General features: G+C 42.0%; 2 protein-coding genes and 1 long non-coding RNA gene across 4 annotated transcripts in view; all 3 read right to left on the reverse strand.

Moving 5' to 3' along the window:
• LOC309341299 overlaps positions 1 to 16,915 on the reverse strand; it is a 204,061-nt gene that overhangs the window by 177,501 nt on the left and 9,645 nt on the right. The gene's annotated exons all lie outside the window — the stretch shown is intronic.
• Positions 1 to 16,915, reverse strand: part of LOC309341012 (uncharacterized protein) — a 188,440-nt gene that overhangs the window by 74,731 nt on the left and 96,794 nt on the right. The window lies entirely within an intron of this gene.
• Positions 1 to 16,915, reverse strand: part of LOC309341269 (uncharacterized protein) — a 63,064-nt gene that overhangs the window by 36,817 nt on the left and 9,332 nt on the right. Inside the window, exon 4 of the mRNA XM_081860852.1 lies at positions 7,189 to 7,287. Within this exon, the coding sequence (XP_081716978.1) occupies positions 7,189 to 7,287 (99 nt within the window). The remainder of the gene's footprint in view (positions 1 to 7,188; positions 7,288 to 16,915) is intronic.

Consider the following 16,915-nt stretch of genomic DNA (forward strand, 5'->3'; position numbering starts at 1 on the left):
CAGAGTTGGAGGTGGATCTGCACAGTGATTACGGTATTGCGGATCCTCCAAACCGCAGGGAGTTAGTGAGATTGATATAGGGAGGTGATCACTCTCAGTTCTGTTGAAAGTCCTAAAACCCTGTGACCTCTCCAAAAGTTTTGGGGAGACCAGGATATAATCAATAACGCTCGCACCTCTAGGCCCAAGGAAAGAAAAGAAACCCCCTGACCTGTCCATATGGGTACCATGCAAATTGTACAGATTATGTTTGAAGGCAGTTTCCATTAATGTAATGCCTGCCTTATTCAAGACCTTATCGTCAGAGGACCAGGGAATAAACCAATCTGCCTCTGGCAGTAACTGAGATTTAGAACAGTACGTATTAATGTCGTTTCCTCTCCTGGCGTTGAAATCACCTGCCAGCAGGATATCCATGCCAGGGAATTCTAGTTCAGCCTTCACCAAACATAGCTCTAAATCTTCCCAGATTTGTGACGACTGGGAAGGGGTGCCTATGGGAGGGATATATATATTAAAGCAGAGGAAATCTCCTCCTTCACTGCCAGAAATAAGTAGGATTTGTAGGTTGTTACTCTTCGCCCACTGCTGTTGCCGGACCTTGCACTTTAGCTTGATGGAAACAAAAGTGACTAAGCCACCACTAGGTCGGCCTCGGAAATTTGGTTTTATCGCAGGGGTAGCAAAGGCTTCGTATCCCTGAAGAGAAGGGACATGGAGATCTAGGCACCATGTCTCCTGTAGACATATAATCTGAAATTTTTTAAGGAAATTCAGAAGGTCGACGTCACCCTGCTTAGATAACCACCCCGCCACATTCCAAGATAGAATGTGGAAATAGGGTGATGGTGGAAGTAGTGGCAGTCAATCTCTTTTCCGGTGATTTGGGGCTCCTGAGTTAGGCTCCTCCTCCTTCTGCTCTGCTTGGTGGTTCCAGGTTTGAGGTCGCTGGTCCCTAGGTAGGTGTGACGGCTTTAACTGGGGGGCCAATATGTTGATTTGGCCCAGAGGATCTTCGATGACACCATTGCAAATATTGTGATGATCAGCTGATATATCATGGTGTTCAGCTGGTTTTTGCAGAGCGAGGGCTTTGCCGACCCGTATGGGCTGTACAGGTAGCAGGTCGACAGCTGAATCTTGTGTCGGTACTGCTAACGGGTCAAAATTTAACAAATGCTGTGGATCTTGGTTGCGTGTTGGGCTTGAAATAGTAGAAGCCTCCAATTCCGGCATCGAGGCATATGAGGACGAGAGCATTTCAAACTGGTCTTGCTTAGGTAGTCCAATACCAGGCTCGTTGCACATAGAGACCAGGGTACCAAGCGGGGGGTGTAGAAAATCAATTAAGTCATTTACGGGCAGGCTTGCCACTCTCTGAGGGGTAATGTGTCCCGGCTCCATCCCCCCGACTGTTTGTTCTTTGTGGCGCACAGGCCCGGCATCAGCACAGACAGCACCTATCCTGGTGCATAGCGGTGTGCGGGTCAGATTGGTGAATACCCTTGTGAAATAGATGTGCCATTTTCTTGTACGGTTTCTTAGTCCTAGAATCTTTGCAACGCAGTGGGTAGATCTAAAGTTAATAACCATACGTCTCGTATAAGGTCCAGAAGGCAGCCATAAGATGTCCACGATATCTACGGGGCGTAATGTCTCCCCCAACAGTTGGGACAGGGAGTTTGCGACCGAATGTTTATCCACCCATTTGTTGTGATTCAATGGGTGGTTTCCCACCAGTACTGCAAGTTTGCTGTTCTGGAGTTGCAGACTTGAGTTTTGTACTTGGTTGGGCAGGCATCTCACAGGTTAGCCTGCGCAGTTGAGCAGGGGTGAGCAGGGTTTACAATATTGTTAAGCTGGGGGGGTGAGGGGGGGCAACTGAACAAGCCAAAGACTTTTTCAAGCTTCTTTTCAATCCCATCCAGCCTTTTATATAGGTTGGTGATGGTATGTGTTATCAACTCAGTCTGGCAGATTAGCAGTTCCAGTGCCTCTCGGTCCTTGTTTAACTGGGCTGGTGGCTGGGATAGTTCAGGTGGAGTTTTTTGCAGGGACTCAAGAGTCTGTTCCATCTGTTCCTTCATGCACAGGCTTGAGGCTAGTTGTGGGCCGTCCGCAATGCCGGCAGGCTCCTCATGAGTAGTGCTGGGAGCAAGGGCCTCATAACTGTTTGCTGTAGGGAAGTTTCTACAGATCTCATTTAGGTCATTGTCAGACAGGAAATCCTTGATATTTGTCTGTTTTTTGGCCGTGCTCGTAGCTTCATTGGAATGCTGCCTGCAGCGTTTCTTCCCTCTCATGTCGGCATAGAAAAATAGGGAGAGGATTACTCAAAATTGCAAGGTCAGGGCAGGTTGTGCTGCTAATGAGCCCTACTCCCTTTAACAGTCTTTATCTGCCGCGTTTATCTTTATCTGCCGCGATTTCTTGCAGATTTATGGGAGAAGTAGAAATAATCTGAACCATAAACCATAAAACTTCTAAAATAAACTCCTTAAGGCGTCTTAGGGCCCTTAGAACCCGCCAAAGTAGATAATAAAAACAAAGCTTTACCGAGCATAAGGCAAGGCTGCCGTTCACGTCGCCATCTTGAAGCCAATTTTTCAGAGCTCTTGTAAATAACGACAAGAAACCAATAAATCCTGTAAATATGGCTGGATTCCCAGACTCTTATCTCTGCTAGCACTCACCAATCATTCCTGACAGGTTGGATGTCAGGAATGATTGGTCATTCCTTTTGATCAAGTCTAAGTTCACATACAGCAGTGATTCACCAATTGGAGGTCCAAGGACCACCCACCCAGCGGCTCCATTACACCATTCACATAACAAAAACTGCCAAAGAGATATCCAAATGTTCAAAGGTAGAGGGGCCCATGGGTCTTGGCTTCTGAAAAAGAAGGGGTCTGTACTACTTAGCTAAGTGGGAACCACTGGCATACAGGGTTTAAGTTCCCAGCTGGCATTATCCAACTCCAATGGCCTTTTGTGAACTTTACTCAATGCCTTTGCCAAAAAGGTTAAGTGATTAGTATTGGGTGCATCAATGGAGATGAATGCCATTGGGTTTTGTTCCAGGAGAAAGTGACCCTCTATTCATCCAGTCTTGGTAATAAATGCCAGACCAGCTCGCTGTTCTACTACCAAGCTGTGGATGAGTGAGATCTTACTCTGACCTTGTCAATCCATCAACACGGGTTGAAAATAACTGTAAGGTACTTAAAGGGAACCATGAACTGTCTTAAACAACCCAAAACTATTGGGGATATGTCAGTGATTCCTGCTTTGCAGGGGGTTGGACTAGATGACCCTTGGGGTCTCATCCAACGCTCAGTTTCTATGTGTCTATGATTCTATCCAAGAGACGTGAACTACGCTCTCTCACACACTTGCCTCATTTTAGTTCTGAGATTGCTAGTTATTCAGATTGTTTAGCAGATAACTGTAGAAATATTTTCCTAAAGAGAGTGTCACTCAGTTGAGGTTCCTGCAAGTCCTTTTGTAGCTGAGCTAAGCAGCGCAACCCATTGAAAAGGATGCCCTCACCCTCTTCTGAATCACCACATTCACTAGGTTAGAGAAGCAGGAAGAGCAGCCTTCCTGCCTCTCCAACCTTGTGAGAAGAAGCAGCCGCTCACCTGGACAATGATGTGGAGGACTACATCTGCAGATCTTTGGTAGCAGAGAAAAGTGCATGGCAAAAGATATTTGGAGAGTGAACAGATCAATTATGTAAACAGAACCTGCAACTTTTTGGAATGCATGCCATTAACAAATGTTTCTTCAGAAACTTACTGGACTGCAGCCTCCATTCCTGACAGCCACGACCATTTCTTTCCCTTGTCTTTAAAGACTCCAATCCAAAAAAACTGTTGATGTCTTTCTACTTGCTTGTTTATAAAATACTAGGGAAGGGGTGCAGAAAGAACAAATAAAATCTTTTAAGACAATGTCCTTTTCTCTAGGAGACTATAGCCCTTGACAGAAATTAAACATGCATAAAACAAGCACATTTTAAAAGCAGCAGGTGTCACATTTGAAGGTCCAATCCACATATATTGAGGAAGCAGTGATCAAAACTATACATAGTACAGTGGTGCCTCGCAAGACGAAATGAATCCGTTCCGTGAGGCTCTTCGTATAGCGGTTTTTTCGTCTTGCGAAGCAAGCCCATTGACAGTTTAGCGGATTAGCGCTATTAGCGGTTTAGCGGCTTTTAGCGATCAGCTGTTAAGCGGCTTATCAGCGGATCAGCTAATAAGCGGCTTAGCGGCTTAGGAAAAGGGGGGAAGGGGGGAAAAACACACAGGAACTTGCAAGACATTTTCGTCTTGCGAAGCAAGCCCATAGGGAAATTCGTTTTGCGAAGCGCCTCCAAAACGGAAAACCCTTTCGTCTAGCAGGTTTTCCGTTTTGCGAGCCGTTCGTCTTGCGGGGCACCACTGTATTCCCATCAGCAAGAATAATTTCGTACAGTGAATGCGGTATTGTCCCCCTGACCACAATTATGATGATGATGGAATCAAGGAAGCATCCCAAAGAGAAAATATTGTAGGGAAGGGTAACTTCACCTGCCCTCACCGAGACTGGCTACACATGTCTTCCAGTCATGACACAGAGTTTAAATTTCCAAATGCTGTAAATGACTGTGCCATAGAAGAGTTGGTCTTGGAACCAACTAGCAGGACAGTGACCTGTGTGGCAAATACTCCAATTTCCGCTGCCATGTTTGTTGGTTGGCTCCAAAGACACTGGAATCAGTCTGCTTGTGGGATACTTGATGGCATGATGATGGCGTCTCACCCAAGTCTGTGCCCTGTAGCAGCCCAGTAGCTCCTCTACCAGGGCTAAGGTGCTGGGAGAGGGATATACCCTGCAAGCTCCTCTAGAGTAATCTCCATGATACTCTCATGCCAGAGGGTTAGGGTTTGTCTGTGCAGATTTCAGTTATTTTTGTTAAGTTCATTCCTGTGGTCACATGATAACATATATTCATCTAGGAAGCTGAGAAAGATTAAAACAAGAACAACATTAATGGTTCAACCCATGCTGGTGCTGCAGTAAATACCTGGGTGGGGAGAGCTGGAAAAGGAATGCAGTCAAGAAGCTTTTATTCGAGGGAATAGACCAAAGATGTAGGTCCCCCCACAGGCCTTATCTGAACCCCTGGGGCCTCACCTATTTGTTTCCACCTGGATACTCAGGGCAGCATCAGGGCAGACTTGAAGGTTGGGGAGGGGAAGTAGCTGTGGCTTATCAAAATTCTCTTTCTCTCTCCAGGCTCTCTGCTGGGGGTGGGGGTGGGAATCTAGAGTGTGTGTTCCTGGCACTGGGCAACTGGGACAGATGAGGGAGTCTGCTGGTTTAGCACCCAGTTTGCTGCCCAGCAGTCTCCCTGCTTGAGCTGACAGGATGGATCCAGTGGGCTTCCCAAATGGCTCTGGGGGATTTTGGTGCTCCTGCCGAACTTTGGCCAAGCTCTGGAACAACAACAACAACAACAACAACAACAACAACAACAACAACATAATAACACTTTATTTATATGCTGCCCATCAGACTGGGTTTCCCCCAGCCACTCTGGGCAACTTCCAACAAATTAAAACAGAATTGGACACCAACCATTAAAAACTTCCCTGAACAAGGCTGCCTTCAAATGTCTTCTGAAAGTCAGATAGTTGTTTTTCCCCTTGACATCTGGTGGGAGGGAGTGGCGCAGGGCAGGTGCAACTACCCAGAGGGCCCTCTGCCTTGGCTTGGGCCATTGACATGATTGGCCCTGAGCGCCCATTCCTGCTTCATGCAGCCTGTTGGCCGCCTGGTATACTGCAGAGGTTAGGGCAAAGAAAGATGCTGGGAGATGGCTTTTACGCGAGTGGAGGAAAAATCTGGTTGAATGCAATCGACTCCTGGTGAGGGCTCATCATCGAGCCCACCAAATGGCAGTGAAGGCTGCAAAGAAGATTTGCTTTGCTTCCTCCATTCTGCCATCCAGCAGAGCTTTCCCGGGTAGCGCAGGGCCTGCTACAGTCTGGCCCGAAAGAGATGGTAGAAGTGAGAGCAGCTTTCTGTGTCTTCTTTTCAAAGCATTTTGACAGTTCAGGAGAGCTGATCTGAATATATCTAATGTTTCCCTCGGGTGGTGGATGCATAGGAGGGCAGCAATCTGCTCTGGCTCTAAGAGTTTTCAGCTAGAGGAGGGGCTTTCAGCTGGTGCAGAATCAGGGCGGGTTCCCACTGCACTACAATTTTTCAGCATCGTAGGGTAGCTTACCAATTTCTTTTTGCAGTTGATCATTTAAGTTGGCAAAATACTGCATTTCCGCCGATATGTTTTGAGCTGCAGCAAGTATTTCTAAGTCTAAAAGATTTGAAACTGTTTAAGGCAGGAGTATCTGAAATAACAATCTGCAAATATCAGGAAACCATTTCCAAACACTTAAAAACACTCAAGCCTGAAACAAGAAGCTGAGCTCCAGGATGGATTTCGTATGAATATAAGGGCAGACTTGATTCTCTGTGGCTGAGATCACCAACGAAAAGCCTCTGAAGACCCCTGCAGTTGGATCAGACCAAAGAGCCATGCAGTCCACTATCCTGTTCTCATATTAAAAGTGGCTCATGAAGTATCTCTGATGTTCCCCTCCTATGTCCTCCTTTTCTGCTGGGAATCACAGGGTCACAAAGCAATTCTGCCTTGAATTCCACAGGAAAGCCAAATGTACAAAGAATACTTTGCAGTTTTCAATTATGCTTTGTGAGATCTAAGAAAATAGAGGCACTGAAACTCTTTTAGTGATGTGGGATATAATGTCAGTGCAAGGATTTTCCCTTGTGCAATGCAATCTTCCGCCCCCTTCCCTCCAATCTGTTCCAAAGTCCCCCGTCCCCCCCCCCCAGAGCAGCTTTGGTGATGACATGCAGGGAGAAGTGGGGGGGGGGAAACATGAGTTACAGTGTGATGGGAGAGGACAGCATTTCTAGTGGGGAGATGTGAGAATCACAACTGTCTGCTTTTCTTTCTGCTGAGCAATGAAAAAGTGATGAACTCTGTTGGGTGCTGAGTTTCATTGAATATATGTATTGCTCAAGCAATATGAACCCCAAATTTAACTACAGGAATTGAACTCTGTTTAATTTAAATATGTTACAGCAAAAGTGTGGATGTGCATATAAAATGCTTACCATCCTTGTCTTCGTAGATTGAATCAGTCCCAACAACAACAGTTCGTATCATATCCATCGCCACTTGAAGCTCCTCTCTCTTTTTCAGTTCCTTCCGATCTAAGAAGGAGGGAGGTAGAAAAGAAATGAAGAAATTGTGTTCTGGCACACTAATCTGATAAACTGGGGAAGGGGATACTTGGTTTCAAACTGCTATTAATATAGAATTTAAACTGCCGACTTATAACGTGCCCCGGGTCCTTAGGGAGAAGGACTAATAAAATATCAAATCAACCAAAACATGAAAACGACTTCTATTAATATTTTCTGCTCTCAGCCCTTAGATTGAGGGTTCCCATGCCTTGATTGTGGCTGCCCTGGTCGTCTGAAGTCCTGTTTCCATTTAGCCTGCTATTTCTTCACCAGATAGTTGGCCTTCCTTAGAGAGCTTTAGATTTTTGGTGTCTATTTTTTTTCTTTTCAGCATTTCATTTTTTATTTTTATAATATTTTTATTGAGTTTATGAAATACAGAAAAAAAAGAATAAAAGACAGATATAAGAAATAAAATAAAAAAGTTGCAAATTTCCATATTCTTTTTTTCAGCAAATCTAATGGACTTCCCCGCATCTTCCTAACCCTGCGTTCTCTGTGATACAAAACATCAGCAATTTGTTAACTTATTTCAAAACTTATTGTATCTTTCATTTTATCATGTTACCTAGTTTCTGATACGGAAAGGGGGGGGGGCATGTCTTCTTTACCTTCTTCTTCGCTACAATATATCCATTTATTCCAATTGTCAATGTCAAAAGGGACTAAAATCTATAAAGTTCATAGAAAATCAGCGTGCCAGTTTGCTCAATTACTCTAGGACTCCATCACATCTCCCCTGTCCAGCATAATCCCTCAAGCAAGGTGTCAAGGCCCTAATCCTTTCAAATTGCTCTGATCAGCCTTTCCTCCAGACAATGTCAAGTGGCAGACTATGCATATTTGGGACTATTGTTTTCTCATCCCCAGGAAGTGTTTATCTGTGCATATCTCCAGCTCTGCATATTCCCCCCTCCCTCCTCCTTATGTTAATCCGGTGTAGCTCTGCATATTCCCCCCTCCCTCCTCCATATGTTAATCTGTGTAACCCAACCTCCCTTTAATATATTCATGATGTAATCTGTGTAACCAAACCTCTCTTTAATGTATTCATGACGTGTTTTGCACTGTATTCTGGGACATGGAGGGAGTTTCAAAAACTCATGTCACCCCTTTCTCACTGTTCAATCTCGCCTTGAACCTGTTGCGCAATAAACTTGGATCTTCTGCAGTTTGCTCCTGTCTCCGGCTGAGCTCATTTTCCTCCGCAGGGACCCACGGACTTAGTCCGATGAGCTGGGTGGCAGAGTAGCCTCGCACCCAGATTTTTGCCGTAACAGTTGGCGCCCCACGTGGGGCATGCGGTTCTCCCGCGTTGCTGACCGGGGGCCCCGAAATCTTCAGCCGGCACCAGGCCATTTTGCCTGGGAAGATCCTTTGGACCCCCGGCCATCTTCCGGGCGGTAATCAAAAGCCCCAGGAGTTCAGCCGGGGAGCAAAGAGGGATCCAGCCGGCTTATCATCATAGAAGACACGTGAGTATAAGGAAAAGGAAAAAATCCAGTGCACTGGTGGGAAAGGGGTGGAAATCTCCTGGCAACTGAATTCTCTGCCCTCCTCTCTATCGCTCCTTCTCGCCTGTCTCTTGGTCCAATTGGTGAGAGAGACCGTGGACTGCTGCTCGACCCGAAAGGGGGGTTCTGAGCTCTATCTCTTTCTCTAAAAACCCTCCAGCCAGCCGCACCAATTGGGAGTCCGAAAGTAAGACGGAGAGACCCGACTTGAAAGATAGCCGACTCTCCGCAACGGGTATCCCAGTTGAAAGCAAGGGGTTGGAGTTCTTTTTCCGAATTTCCCGAGCGTCCTTCCTAGGGGGCAGGAAGGGGTCTTGCTTTCTGTATCAATCCCAGCCGCACTGGTCGGTGCCACGTAACACGTGTATCGTGCGTGAGCCCGCTTCCAAAAGCAAGGGGGATTTTCGGTTCAAAACTCTATCCAGGGATCACCCGATCTGGCACCGCATGGCGCGGGCGTTCAGTAGGGCCCCTTTTCCTGAGATTGACGATAGGTAGGAGGTTGCCAGGAGGGATAGCCCATGAGGAATTGGGCGGGATCGGCAGAGTGGAAAAGGACCCCAGGTTATTGACTAAGGAAATAGGAAGGAATACCGGATAGCTAGAGCTCTTTAAAAACCCTCTAAGGAAGTTGCCAAGCGACTAAAGACCCCTCTTTACTATGAATCCTGTATTAAGTATATCAATCTCCTAGATATACCAATCCTTACCGCCCTTTCTCTTCCCTCTTTCTGTCTAGACACGCGTAAAACATAAAATGGGTACCCAGGCTTCCAAACGCGAGCGGGCTCACTCTGGGAAGAAGGCTTCTAGAAAGCCATCTCAGTCTCAGAAGGACCCTGACTCTCCTCTCCAATTTGTCATCACGTATTGGAAGACGATTCCTGGCCACAAATTATTATCGAGGCAAAATTAGAACCTCTGTTCTGAAATCTGGCCCGCCAGCACCGCCTCCGCCAAGCCCGAATTGCGTTGGCCGGCTGGTTAACTGGTGGTGTTTGAAGAGGCAAGGAGGCTCTTAAAACCATGTGGGACCTTCCTACTAATTTCACTTAATGAAGCTAAAGGAAGCAGCCCAACTCCTTGCAATAACCAACTAAAGGATGAGAGTATATATGTTTACATGTTGTCTGTTATGTGTGTTGTGTGTTAATACATATATGAGAATATGTGTGTTTACATGTTGTCTGTTATGTGTGTTGTCTGTTCCTTCTGTCTCTGACAGACTGCCTTTCTTAAGCGCGCATAGTTTAAACTGCAAGCTTGCTTCAAAATTTTAAATTTAAGGAAGCTATGCTGGACCTTATCAGTCCTAAATAAGACAAAATGAGAATGAAGGGTGCAAATGTTTACCCCACCTCTTGCTTTGCTGCAACTTTTCAGATCGTGAGTCTACAGTCTATTTTGGAATGTGAATGTTTCTAATGTGAATTAGATGTTTCTGCTGCAAAAGCGTAGGTGAGCACCACTGCTCTCTCAAGCTAAAATGCAGTGTATTTATTTCATGAAGCACATGCCTATGAAAGTATGGTCTTCCTTCTAAGAAAATATCTGAGTCCAGTTTTAACTTTGATTTGGTTGGACAGAAGAGTTATTGTAAGGCTCCTGATATCAGGCCTCTTTTCTTAGAAAATGCCCCCCCTTGTTTCATTCTGTCTCTTTCAGGTTTTTTTTCCTTTTTCTCTTCTTCTGTGCCAGGTAAATTTACTTCCGAGTAAGCTTCCTTTAAAGGAAACTGCAAAAAGGGGGGGGCATAGATTAGGCTTAAAATTGTCACTTTTGTATTCCCTTTAAATCAAATCTATGGCTGTTTTAACTATGCTTTATAAGAGATCCTCTCCCTATCTTAAGAAAATGTTCACTTCAATCTTTCTTTAAAGATCATTTGTCTAGGAACTTGCACTCTAAGGAACTTGCACGTCTAAGGAAGTAAACTCAAACTAATCTCAAGATCTGCTAAAGGGTTCTGTATAAAGTTAGGAATTTTTATTTTCCTCTTCCTTAGTACATGATAGGAGCACTGATTGTGCTCTCTTCCCCAGTAGTGCCTGTATACATAAGAATGTGTGTGTAGTACAAATCTTGCTGTGAAATCTTGCTGTGAACCCTATATTTTGGAGGGTTGGACTAGATGACCCCAGGGTCCCTTTCAACTCTCCCAATTTGTGGCTGTGTGGAAGGACATGTGTCCGCAAGCATCGCAGGGTAATTCTTAAATTCTGGTGTGGTGATGGAGTTGAAATTCAGCCTAGCTTTGCTCTCTAGTTTTAAAAGGTGAGAGGTGAAGCTGTGATGTTTTGAAGCACAACTGGTAATATCAAGCATTTGAGTGATTACAGTGTTTATCATTTTGTCTACTATTTAAAAATCAGACAAATACATATGGGCCTTGACCAATCCTGTAAATAAAGGGGCAGGAAAAATTTTGTCTGCAAATGGTAAGGCCGAAAAACTTAGAATGTTAAAAAATAATAATAAATAAAATAAAAATTCCTATGAATTCTGACTCTCTGGCCATTTTCCCATATATAAGGGCGCGGCATTGTTCCGCGAATGGCCAGAGGGATATTAGCCCTTTCCTGTACATAAAGGAAGCAGTCGCTTTGCTTGGGCTGAAATTGCTAGCTTTTGTTGGTGAATACTTCAATTGCTGAGTTTCTCTTTTTTGTTTTAAATCTAACCCTCTTTTAAAATCTACTCCTTACCCTTCCCTTATTTAAATTCTAATTTTGCCAAAAGATGCAACATTTCAATAGTAAAAAAGATTTGCTGAGACATGAACTCCGCACATGCACAGAGACTAGATCAGCTTTAAAAAAAAAAAAAAAAAAAGGTAGGAAAAGGAGAGAGAGAGAGAGAGGAAGGAGGGGGGGAGAGGAGGTTTATGTTAAAACTTGGAACCATTGAGAGAAATCACCCTTAATGTGTCCCAAGTTTGAAATCTTAACATGCCAAATTCTTTTCACAGGTAAATATCAAAGAATTCCACCCCTCAATGGGATTTAAGTCACAGACTTTGTTTGTGTGCATTTTAGGAACAGCATTTCCTGACAGGCTTCTCACATGAAATAATTTTCCCTTTTAACAGGATATGTGAACAAAGTGTTTGTCCCTTTTTCCTCCCACAACAACTTTCTTTCTGTTCTGTGAAATCCCTGCTGTACTAGTGACTTCCATCTCTTCGTGGCTTTGACACTTTTAAAGTTACAAATAATCTGTTTCCATTTATTTAATCCGTTTTTCCATGATGTCTATGAAATTAATCGAAGCATAACCAAACATTGTTTGTGGAATGGTATTTGTTTACCTTTTGCCTGAGCATTTCTTATTAATTCTGTCATTTTGGCTAGTTCAAGGTACTTGCACAACTTTAAATTGCCATTAAGTCATTTTCCAGTATTTTGCTATTAACATTCTAGCCGATGTTGTCACATCAAGAAACACTCTTTTATTTTCATTGTTACTTCAGATTTCTTAAAATTCTGTGTCTTAGCATTTATTTATTTTGGTTCCTCATAGGTCATTGTGTGTGTGTGTGTTTGTGTGTGTGTTTTATTATTATTTTAACTGTGTCTTTTAAGTCCACCCTGCCCTTTTTTTTTTTTTTTTTTTTTTTTTTTTTTTTTTTTTTTCAAAAAAAAAAGCTTTATTAAATTCAGTTATATATACAATGTATTCGAAGTTTATCCTTTCTTGTACAGTTTGAACTTCCTTCAGCGGTATTGACATTCATTCGCATTTGAATCTTCATATCACATTTCCTCTTTTATATTGCCATTTGTACCTCCTTTAAATATTATTTGAGCTTAAACAATACTTGTTGGTCTTTCACACAGCCTCTTTAAACCCCACTAACGTTGTGTTTACTAAACATTTATTTTCCAGGTATCTTACAAATTTTCCCCAATCTTCAATAAACGTCTGATCTTTTAAATATCTTATTTTCCCAGTTAATTTATCTAACTCGGCATATTCTGTTAGTTTTGTTCTCCAATCTGCCACCGTTGGGATTTCTTCCTGTTTCCATCTCTGAGCTATCACAATTCTAGCTGCCGTAACCGCATATTGGAAGAGTTTATGATCCTTTTTCCTAATGTCCTTTCCAATGATACAAAGTAGGAAGGCCTCTGGTTTTTTCACAAAGGTGTAGCCTAACATCTTTTTTAATTCATTATATATTTCTTCCCAGAAATTTTTAACCTTTTTACACTCCCACCATTGATGGTAGAGTGTCCCCTCCTTTTGTTTGCATTTCCAGCATTTGTTATCTACTTTAAACATCTTACCCAGTTTCACGGGAGTAATGTACCACCTGTATTGCATCTTCATCACATTTTCCTTAAGTAACATACAAGCCGTGAATTTTATATTAACTTTCCAGAGTCTTTCCCAGTCTTCCATTAGTATATTGCGCCCAAGATCTCTTGCCCATTCCACCATCACTGATTTCACCTCCTCGTCCTTCGTATGCCACTCTAGTAGTATTTTATACATTCTGGAAAGATTCTTAACTTCACTGCTTACTATCTCCTTTTGAAATGTAGATTCTTTTTCCTCATATCCCCTTTCTTTCATCTCCAACTTAAAGAGTTCGTTTATCTGAAAGTAGTGAAGCCAACCCTGAGTAAATGATTTTATCTGATCGTAAGGTTTTACTTTCCACTTTCCCCCTTCCTTTATAACCATATCTTCAAGCTTCCCCCACTTTTCTTCCATATTGACTTTTTTAACACTCATTAACTCTTGTAGGGAGAGCCAGTGTGGTGTTTTTGGCTCCAATATGTTTTTATATCTGTCCCAGACCTCTATTAGTGGACCCTTAAAAATATGACTGGTAAACCCCTTATGAACCCTCTTTTTGTCCTTCCACAGGTACGCATGCCACCCGAATTTGTTGTTATAGCCTTCCAAATCTAACAACCCTCCATTTTCCAGCCTCACCCAGTCTTTTATCCAACAAAGGCATGTCGCTTCGTAGTAAAGTCTCATGTCTGGGAGGGCGAAGCCCCCTCTTTCTTTAGCGTCCGTTAACAACTTATATTTAATTCTGGGCTTCCTCCCTTCCCAGACATATCTTGAGATAGTTCTTTGCCAATCTTTAAAAATCTTTGTTCCCTTTAAAATGGGGATTGTTTGAAATAGAAACAGCAGTTTAGGTAACAGCATCATCTTCACCATGGATATTCTACCCCAAAACGATAATTTCAGTCTGGCCCAAATCTCTAAATCTTTTTTGATTTTGTTCCAAACCGGAACGTAATTATTTTGATATAAGTCAATATTTTTGTTGGTAATCCATATCCCTAAGTATTTTATCTTTTTGACAACTTCGATTCCGGTTGATTGTTGTATTATTATAGCCTTATCCTGATCCATGTTTTTTACAATCATTTTTGTCTTATTCTTGTTCAATTTAAAGCCTGCAAGTTTACCGAATTCCTCTGTCTCGACCAGAAAAGCTTTTATACTCTCTAAAGGTTCTTCCACCGTGATAACCACATCATCCGCATACGCTTTGATTTTATATTCATTTGCACCTAATGTTACCCCCTTAATTTTTTTACTTTCTCTTATTACATTTAGTAGTACTTCCAGAACTGTTATAAAGAGTAGCGGAGAAAGTGGACAGCCCTGACGGGTTCCTTTACTAATTTTTATGTCTTCCGTAATGACTCCATTAACTATTAATTTCGCCTTCTGCTCTGTGTAGATTGCCCCTATACCATTTAAGAATTCTCGGCCCATATCCATACTTTCTAAATTTTTAAGCATAAAATCCCAGTTTACATTATCGAAGGCTTTCTCCGCGTCTATGAATATTAAACTCGCAGGTTTGTCACACCTATCAGATAAGAATTCAATAAGATTGATTATGTTTCTAGTGTTGTTTCTTATTGACCTTCCCGGGAGGAAGCCTGACTGATCTTCGTGTATCATCCTTATTAATATCTTTTTAAGTCTTTTGGCTAGAATTCCGGCGAAGATCTTATAATCTATGTTCAGTAGGGAAATGGGTCTATAATTCTTGACTGAGGTCAAATCCGTATCTTGTTTGGGAATAATTGTAATGAGGGCCTCTTTCCACGACCCGGGCATTTCTCTTTCTTTTAAGATGTTATTCATTACTTCCATCAATGGCGTAGTCAAGATATCTTTCATTTCTTTATAATAACTCGATGTAAACCCGTCCGGGCCTGGAGCTTTCCCTCTTTTCAGGTCCTTGATCACTTCTTCTATTTCTAATCTAGATATTGGGGCATTTAGGTGTTCTTTTTCCTCTGTCGATATTTTCTTTACCATCTTTTCGTTTAAATATCTTTCTATCTTTTTCCTATTATTCTTTTCCTTATGACTGTACAGATGTTCAAAGAAGTCTGAAAAGCCTTTTCTGATTTCTTTCGGATTGGTTGTTTCTTCTCCATTTACTACTATTTTGTTAATTGTGTTTTGTTCTTTTCTTTTTTTGACTTGCCACGCTAGCCATTTACCTGACTTGTTGGCAAATTCAAAGCTCTTCTGTCTTAGCCTTCTGATGTTCCATTCAATCTCCTTATTTATTATAATTGCGACTTGTGTTTGCAGGTATTTTATCTCTTGTTTTACCCTTTCATTATTCGGCTTTTGGATTAATTTCTGCTCGTTCTCTGTAATCTGTCTCATGATCTCATTTAATCTCTTTTCCTTATTCTTTTTTTTCCAGACATTTTGTTGGATAAGTAGGCCCCTCATTACCGCCTTACTGGCGTCCCAGACCATGCTTGTTTTAACCCCTTTACCCATATTGTCTATGAAGTACTCCTCTAATTTTTTCCTAATTCTTACGACAAAATTTTGATCATCCCATAGACTGTCATCTAATCTCCACCTAAAAGTACGTTCATCTAATCCTTTCATTTCCATTTCGATTCGATTATGATCTGAGATAACTTTAGCCTGGATTTCTATCGTTTTAATTCTTGGTGATAATTCATTCGATACCCAGATTTGATCTATTCTTGAGAATGATTGGTTCGGTTCTGAGTGATATGTAAATTGTTTCTCTAGAGGATGCTTCAGTCTCCAGATATCGATAAGATTGCAGTTTTTGGTCATTGTGAAAAAAGTCTTGGGTAATTTACCTTCTCTATTCTTTGATTTTCTTAATCTGTCCATATCAATTGAGACGACATCGTTTAGGTCTCCCATTAGGATAATTTTCTGGTCTATATAGTCAAATAGCTTCCCTTCCAGGGAACTAAAGAATTCTGTTTTGTTACCATTAGGGGCATATATCCCTACTAGAATCAGTATTTCTCCCTGCCAGTTTATTCGCACTGCAATTGATCTCCCCTCTTCATCTTTAAATAGTTGTTGTGCCTCAATTCCATTTTTAATGTAAAGTACCACGCCTCTTTTTTTCTTTTTATCCGAGGAAATGAATTCATTCCCTAGTCTCTTATTAATCAGCATTTTCCTGTGTTTCTTTGCAATATGTGTTTCCTGCAAACATATTACGTCTAAGTTCTTTTTCTTTAAAATGCGTTCAATTCCATTCCGTTTTTTCTTATCATTCATCCCGTTTACGTTCCAACTACAGAGTTTTAATGACATTTTTATTTAATTTAAGTTTTTTTTTTTTTTTTTTTTTTTTTAACTTAAGGGTTTCCTAGTTCTTCTTCTTCTTCGTCTTCTTCCTCTTCCTCTTCTTCCTGTTTTCTTTCCCTTCGTTTCTCTTCTTCACCCGGCAGTAAATCCGCTCTCAGATTTTCTCCTCCTTCGGCACCTTTCAGTTCCTCCTCCCCTTGTTGAAGTTCTTTGTATCTCCTTGTAAATTTTCCTATTTCCTCGGGATTTGTCAGTTTTCTTTTAATTCCTTTATAGAAGAATGAGACACCCTCCGGAAATTCCCAACGAAAATCGATTCTGTTTTTCTTTAACAACTGCACCAGTGGTTTATATGTCTCTCTCCGTTTCAAAAGTCTGATCGGTATATCTTTAAATATAATTATATAATTTCCATCTATATACAGTCTCTTCTCTCTATTCCTTTGCAAGATCAGGTTCCTCATCTCCTTATCTTTGAATGTAACTAAACAATCACC

This window comes from Podarcis erhardii, assembly GCF_964252035.2.
Source record: "Podarcis erhardii genome assembly, chromosome: 4".
NCBI lineage: Eukaryota > Metazoa > Chordata > Lepidosauria > Squamata > Lacertidae > Podarcis > Podarcis erhardii.